The sequence below is a fragment of the Monopterus albus genome, unplaced genomic scaffold (genome assembly GCF_001952655.1).
Source record: "Monopterus albus unplaced genomic scaffold, M_albus_1.0 scaffold270.1, whole genome shotgun sequence".
NCBI lineage: Eukaryota > Metazoa > Chordata > Actinopteri > Synbranchiformes > Synbranchidae > Monopterus > Monopterus albus.
This window is the reverse complement of record NW_018128150.1, coordinates 1626178-1634198: the sequence shown is the minus strand read 5'-3', so window position 1 is coordinate 1634198 and position 8021 is coordinate 1626178. Positions and strand designations below refer to the sequence as shown.

General features: G+C 41.3%; 1 protein-coding gene across 4 annotated transcripts in view; it reads left to right on the top strand.

Annotated features, from left to right (window-relative positions):
* The window catches only part of LOC109972806 (zinc finger MYM-type protein 4), a 26002-nt gene that overhangs the window by 10249 nt on the left and 7732 nt on the right, over window positions 1-8021 (top strand). For 3 of the 4 annotated variants that reach the window (XM_020621960.1, XM_020621961.1, XM_020621958.1), the window contains exons 7-18: window positions 424-548; window positions 2003-2237; window positions 2373-2588; window positions 2851-3001; window positions 3193-3308; window positions 3430-3774; window positions 3920-4070; window positions 4382-4557; window positions 4666-4843; window positions 5085-5198; window positions 5540-5583; window positions 5734-5872. In XM_020621960.1, coding sequence (XP_020477616.1) covers window positions 424-548; window positions 2003-2237; window positions 2373-2588; window positions 2851-3001; window positions 3193-3308; window positions 3430-3774; window positions 3920-4070; window positions 4382-4557; window positions 4666-4843; window positions 5085-5198; window positions 5540-5583; window positions 5734-5872 — 1990 coding nt within the window. The remainder of the gene's footprint in view (window positions 1-423; window positions 549-2002; window positions 2238-2372; window positions 2589-2850; window positions 3002-3192; window positions 3309-3429; window positions 3775-3919; window positions 4071-4381; window positions 4558-4665; window positions 4844-5084; window positions 5199-5539; window positions 5584-5733; window positions 5873-8021) is intronic. The other variant, XM_020621959.1, reaches the window with a different exon arrangement.

The following is an 8021-nucleotide window of genomic DNA, read 5'->3' as shown; positions in this document are numbered from 1 at the left end:
TCTAATCTGTTATTAAAGAGTTTTTCCAGAATTTTTGAAAATTGTGACAACAGAGAAACTGGTCTATAATTTGTGAAGTTGTGCTTATCACCAGATTTATACAAAGGAATAACCTTTGCTATTTTCATAGTGTTAGGGAACTGCCCAAGTCGAAACGACATGTTAAAAATATGGGTTAATGGTTTACATATCCCCTCAATTACCCATTTAACAGTTGTCATAGTGATACCATCACTATCACTAGATGTTTTGTTACCACATTTATTCACTATCTCTATAATTTCCTTTTCAACTATGGGCTTCAAAAACATAGAACTCATGTTCCTATATTAATGATCATTGTTGATGTGTCAGTACATTAGGCAGCAATACAGCTTTTTATTTTCATATATTTATGTTTAATGGGTCTATAAATGTTTCTAGGTTCTGCTGAAAGGCCAAACAGCATTCCAAAGAAAAGGTTCGACGCAGCTGTTCTGTTCTACAGTTTGTCTGACTGGCCATCTGCCTGTAGCCAATAGGAACCGATGCTGTTCCCAGTGCAACAGGTACTTTTTTGTTTCCACTTGGCATCAGAATGAACTTCATTCAAGGGTTTCATATAGATACAGGTTTCACCAGTTTATAAAAGGTGTATTTACCACATGAAAATGCTAATTGTCCTAAATGTTATGCTTTTTTTGTGCTGGAGAGCTGGGGGGAGGGGTGCTGTAATTCAAGATGAAAATGTGATACTAAACAATATCAATGTGATCAATGTGACACTTGCTTCAGGCATAGATGCTAATATTTTCAAACACTGGTCCCACAGGCCACCAGGCTCCTAAATTTGGTGGCCAAAGTACATTTTCAGTGGCCTAAATGTAAACGTATGTAAAAACAGTGCAGAAAAGAAAACTTAACACAGCCTTCCTTAACTGTGATACTTCAAAAGACTGACAGAATTAATATACGTACTATTTATTTTAACTGAAAACTCAAGTTCATTATTTTAATCCCTCATCAGAAGACCAAGTGAGACCATTTTCAAATCTTGGTGCAATGAATTTACAGATAAAAAGTGAATGCTGAATGTGTGAGGAATTTTAGTCAATCACATGTCTCAATGAGCTCTGTTGAAGACTGAGTTCACCCCCACTTGGTCCTAAACGGAAGCAGGGTCAGCTGAGCCTGTGTCAGCACGATTACCTCCTGCTGCTAGATACAGATGGAAATGGAGGCCAACCTGTGTGCACCCAGCTTGGCTCAGTTCAAGCAGGCCGACCCAAACCACCATTACTTCACGGTCTCTTTTTAGCCGTCATGCTCCCGCCTCATCCCCGCTCTCTTTGTGCCCCCCCCCCCATCGTTGTGCCTGAGTCAGTCATGTCTGCAATACATGCTTTCAACATTAGCCTCCTTTTTCAAAATACATGGGCACAATAAATTTGTTTTTATAATTATTTAAATTGAAAACAGGTTCTTTGAAAACATATGGTACATATCCTCTAACTTCTTCAATTTTGCACTCCCATGCAATCCTGTGCCAGATATACCCTCCCTCCCAGCATCGTCCCTGTGTCAGTCCTGCGTACACCACAGTACATTACATTGTTAGATGTGTTCTATTCTAGCCACTTAAACTCCTGCTTCCATTCATTTCAAATTTTTTGTTGCCAATTTCTCTTTTTTTATCGTCTGTGTTTTGTGTTCTTGGTTCTTCTGAAGGGATTGTGTTAGAAGTTTGATTAGGCTTTGTAAACTCGTACTTCAGCCCTGACATAACAGCTGCTAGCCGGCAACAAGTAACCTTCTGTTCACTGTTTTTGAAGAGTGTTGAACTAAAAGACGTGAATGAATCAGAATGGTTGTGGAATGTTAACATGTTACTCATAACAAAGTCTGTCAGTCTGAATTAAATAACTTTTTTTTCAGCTTTGCCATTTGGTCTCAACACCTAACCTACCATCATCTTGCATATTTCAGACTAGTGAATTTATTCCTTGTGTCTTTCTCTGTACAGGGAAATCCTTCAGCCCAGGGACATGATCACTATTCCAGCAGATGACAACACCTTTATGCACTTTTGTGGCCAGTTCTGTCTGTCTGTCTTTAGACACAAGAAGGAACATGCTGAAAAGATTCTTGACAAATGGACTGACAAACGGCTGGAGAGAAAACCTGAGAAGCTGCATCAGAAACAAGTGGAGCGCCAGCCTGAAAAACCCTTTTGCAGTGTTTGTAAAGTCACTAATAAGGTAAGAGAGACAAAAGACTAGCTGTTATAGTAAAGAGAGGCACAGTCATTATGTCTCATAAGCCAAGTTAGAACCTCTACTATTTTACTCCTCAGTGTTATTCTCTGTCTTGTTTGACTGGAATCATTTCTACAGCAGATTGAGCATGAGGTCACCCATCAAGGTCGTCTGCACAGGCTCTGTAGCGATGCTTGTTTTGTAACGTGGCGTAAGATGCGTCAGTTAGCCATGAATTGCTGTGAAGGCTGTGGACTTTACTGTAATAGCAACTCAGGCTCCTGTCAAACACTCACGATTGAAAGATCTCAGCTCAACTTCTGTGGTCCTACCTGCATTGGCACCTACAAACAGGTATGTCTCATTTTTACAATCTTGTTTGGTTGTGTTTACAATCAGGAAGGATGTTTCAGTGTTCATGACAGGAGTATGTGCATTAAACACTACGGCTACACTACTCATTTTTGCATGTTAGTGGCTTCAAATGGCAATAAGCGGTAACTTGAAATTTCAGTACCCAGAAATTATATAACAATGGAACACCACATGCCACCCTCGTGGTTATCAAGCAAATGTACCAAATATAAGCCTCTAAAATGCCACTTATCTCATACAGTCCTGCAGAAAGACAGTTGAGTGTGCCTACTGTCAAACATTGGCAACAGTGTCCTCCACCATCATGGAACGTGACCAAAGGGGCAAAGTTCAGCTTTACTGTTCACCTGCTTGTGTGGAACAAAGTCGACCTCCCCGACATACTCTCTCTGGTAGGACTCACCGTGAAGAAAACACACTCACATGTTAGTGTTACCTGGCAGGATGCTGGTAGATGCAAATGAAGGAAGCTACAGTTTTGCTGCAGATTGTATCACAACCAGACCCATGAAAAGCATATACAATTGCTTATTAATACATGTGAATGCATGCTCACATACTAATGTTACCCTTGTTCTTCCAGGCACTCCATTCCCATGCTCCTTTTGCAAGGTTTCAGCTGTTCCTCAGTATCACCTGGCCATGGTGGACGGTACCATTCGTAACTTCTGCTCATATGACTGTGTTTCTATATACAGGGTAAAGGCACCAGTAGCAAAGGAACTTTTATTATCCAACAAAGGTTGCTGATGGGGCATCTGTTGGTCTAAAACCTGTCGTCTTGAAAATGTAACCGTGCTGTTCCTCCATGTCTTTACAGAAGTCCGGACACCCCTCTCAGCCAGACCTGACAAATGGAACCTCCTCTCTCAGGGATGCCCTCAAACCTGCACCCTCTGCTGGAGCCAGTTCAGTGCCTCCCATCCCTCAAGACTGCCAATCTTCAGTCCCCTACCAGGGCCATCATCCTAGTCATACCTCAGTCCCCCCATTGCCCCCCTACCCTGCCATGACTTCCCCCTCTATCCCAGGGCAAACCCAAACCAGAGCACCCCCTGATCAGACCCTGAAACCAGCAGAGGGTCATGCCAGTGAAAGCTCCAAACTGACCTGCCATCTGTGCAATAAACAGTTCAACACCAAGCCTTTGCTGTTCAGTCACCAAGTAAGCAGCACAGGTCACATCAACATACAGATACTCAATATATATACATACTTAACCCTAACTTGATATAGCTCCTTGCATGACCTGAGTATAACACTCATCAACTAACCATGATGATTATACTAATAGTAAATTTCGCCTGCAGGGTCGAATTTCTATGTTCTGCAGTAATATGTGTTGTGAGCAGTATAAAACCCAGAAAAATATCCTGGCATTATGTGAGTACTGTAAACAGGAGAAGGTGCACTTTGACACCATCCGCTACAGCCAGCAGGACCTGGTCTTTTGCAGTGAAAGTGAGTTGACCCAGAAATTACCTCTTTACATAGTTTTTAGGTATTTCAGTGGCTGAATGAATGAAAACTGTAAGCTTAGTTGTTTATTAAAGTATAAAATTGCAAATGCAGGATGCTTGATTACTGCTGATGTCGACCTGTTCAACTTGGTCCAGTCACAGTCTTGATAAAACTGGCCTAAAGTTAAGAGAAATTGTAGCTCTGACCTTCCACGCCTGTAAATGACTCATTTTAAATCATTGTAAATGCCACATCCAGTTGGTGCCAGTGGACCCATGCTAGGCAAAAAATATGTTTGTTCTGTATTCCAGGCTGTAAGCTACTCTTCAAACATGACCTGATTTCTCGTAACAAGGATCATCCCTGGCGTCCTTGCACCCACTGCTCTAGCATCAGCCAGAAGATGCTGCACAGCCACTACGGAGGTAGAATGGAGGAGTTCTGTAGACCCCACTGCATGTCTCAGTACACTGTCCTCTACTATGGGGTAAGGAGATGGATGTCCCAGCACACTATATGTTGTAACAAACTATGTATCTTCACTGTGGTTGTCTTTCATTTCTTTAGCCATGTTCTGTTCCCCCCCCAAATCCAGATGGGGCGATGTGATAGCTGTAGGAAACAGAGCTACATGACTGAGAAGCTGCAGTGTTTGGGTTCAGTCCGTAACTTCTGCAGCCTGCCTTGCCTGCTGCAGTACTGCTACCTGCATTTTGAGATGAACCAGCATACGAGCAGCAACAGCACTGGAAGAGCACTACAAACACCATATGGTAAATTGTGTTGTCACATCAGTATTATTTGATGTTGAGCACTTCAGCAGTGTTTTGACCAATATTAATCTAATGCCAGTTAAAATACAACAATATTGAAATTGCTTTGACTAAACTTTCCAGAAAATAAGGCCCAGGTTTAAAAATTATTATTATTATTATTATTATTCTTTTATATGTGGGCTTGGATTTTAAAGTTGTCATTCTGTCTCAGGTATGATCCCTTCTATCCTTCTTCTAGCTCCAGCCCAGCCCCACCACTCCTCAAAGATGAATCCTGTTATAGCGGATGTTGTCTCATTGGCCAGTGGCTCTGCCACTCAGCCCAGTGTGTCGGCAGACACTGCTCTGACCGGTTAGTACATACACATAGTCCTAGGTGGGTGCTTTCAAAGTACAACTCATTGTTCTGCCCCATTTTTGAGCCACTTGTCCTGGTCAAGGTCTTGATGCCAGCAGAGCAAATAGAACAGCCTAGTGCTTCATTCCCCAGTTACTTCCTTGAACTCTTTTATAGCTTAGATTACTAAATCAATTTCTGTTCCTATTAAGACGGAGATCATTTTTTATATTGAATTTAATTAACTCGTAGAGGACTATATAGTCAATGAGTTAATTGTTTATATACAATTATGATATGCTTTTCTTATAGTCGGGTTTGATGCAGTGTTGTTATTTTTTGTTTTTCTTTGGTAGGAGCACTTCCAACGTCCAACATTGATGGCAAGAACCTCGACCATGTATGTACTCAGTTATGTACAAAGTCAAGAAGACTGTATCATTACTTAAAAATAGTTTTTGTAAATGTCTAATTGGAGACACAGTTGGAAATAACAAACTGTCTACTGCAGTTTGCAGTTTTTATGAGGATGTCTAATGTTTATGTCCAGGCCAGTACTCAGACAGACGCCATGCGTGTGCCTGTGTCCCGCCGACGCCAAATGAAGAACAAGTCAGTTCTGTGTCGACCCTTCACTATGGACCAAGAAACCTCTTGTCAGCTGCCCACACCTTCCACAGAACCAGCAGGTAACTACAGAAAGTTTCAGAAAGTTTCACACAAGTTAAAGCTGAGCTACACACCATCAAGCAGCTTCCTCACACTAAAATGCTCTACCAGAGCATTGTACAGTAAGCACATAAAGTTTGCTTAACTGTACATTGTTCATGCAGACATTTGGAATGTGTTCAGAGTATTTTAAATCTTAAAGACAGTGTTGGCAGTGTCTTTCTGCTTCTGCTTTTTCCATCACAACCGTTAACAGTACATTAGCAGTCTCTACACAGGTTTTGACAGAATATCCAGGCCTACTTGGTACGTGGAAAAATGTCTCCAAAAACTGCTGTGTTCAAACCAAACAGCTCTTAGAAGTGGAGGGCTGTATTTCACTTAGAGGCAGCTGCAATATAAAATAAATCAGATGAGCACATTATAATTATAAAGCTGAAATGTCACCAAAGAGCAACTAACTGCTTTGTGGAATATAATACTGAGTTTGCTTGACCTTCGATATTATTTAACATAAAGTGGTAGTATTGATCCTGTATAGGTGGCTTGCAATTACGTGACTATTATGACATGCAACATTCAGATGAAGGGCAGGAAGTCAAAAGCAGAATGAAGAGATGGAGGAAAGTCCATATTGTGCTAGGTTAAATGAGAAAAAAGTATAAACAGAAAATCAACATATGTTGGACATGATCCATATGTTAAGAAGACAAGCAATGTTTCAACAGAACTGAACAACGTTCATCCTATTGAGGCATACCATCCTATGTATAGACATAACATAATGTATGTTGTGTCTATGGTCCTGTGAATTAGCCTAGCAACAAGCATTAAATGCATGGTGCCTCTCGATGCCAACATTACGGTTGTTTACTTAACATAGGTTAACCACTCTAAAGGTCCGGTGACATGCCGCTAAAATCAGATAATCATTGCGAAACAGGACAGAGAAGTCACTGCAGCTCATAGCAACTGCACTGCTGGGTGGCAGTTAGCTGCATAAGTAGTCACTGCTCAGAGGAGCTTTAGCTGTGTCTTTCAGTCAATGTGATGCTTTTTCCCCCTTCCTGAATGACAACTTTTGGTACTTGATAAAAGCTTCTCCTGCTTTGTCACTGTGATCAACTTGATCAACCATAAATAACAAACTTCAGGTGTTATGTGAGCTTGTGATAGTACTGCCTATGTAGAAAATCACTTCCTGCCCTCCATCTGCACTTCACAGATGTGATGTTTTTATATATATATATATACCTGTACCGGAAACAGATTCCTTGTGTGTAACATACTTGGCCAATAAAGGTGATTATCCTTATCTTTATATGCAAACCACCTATTTAACATAAAATATCAGGGTTTTCTGCAAAGACAAATATTATTTTCCATGATTATATAATATGTTTGTTTTGTTGTTGCTGTTTCAGTCCAGATTCATTGGTAGGACAGTACCAAAGTGTTTTTGGAAGCAGCGATGAAAGTAGTCATGGCTAGTCTTTTCATTTGTAACCCATGGCAAGTTTATTTGTGTAGCACCTTTCAACAATAAGGCAATACAAAGGCATTAAAGGCATTAAGACAAGATACACAAGGGATTATAAAAAGACGCACAACTTGGATTTATGTGTTAGTCATTTGTCACAACCCATCGCAGCATCTGTTTCTTTCGTGCATTTTTTGGTTCATTCAGTTGTTTGTTGTTCACAACTAGCTGTTTCAATAATTGCACCAGCTCTGCTAGATAGCCCCTCACAACCCGACCAACCATCTGCTGAAGCAACCTCATCTCCAGCATCACCACCAAAACCTCAGGGAGAATCTCAACTGTGTAATGGCATGCCGGCACGTCTGACCGGACGCCATTTCCTGGGCCGGAGGGAGACTGACTCTGACTGCAAGGTGTGCTCACAATACAAAAGGAAGAGGGCGGAGGAAGAAGAGGAGAGGAAGAAGCAGAAGGTGGATGAGCCAGAGAAGAAAACAGAAGAAGAGACACATACTGAGAAGGATGGGGAAAGAAAAGAGGAGCAGCATTCTAACATGGACTGTGAACAGAAGACTGGGACTGCAAGGAGGAAAACTTCATACTACTGTAAGACATGTTCAGGAGAGCCCAGCCTCTGCCCTGTGCCCTGTTTTGAACTCTACCACACCAGACTGACCTATAGAACA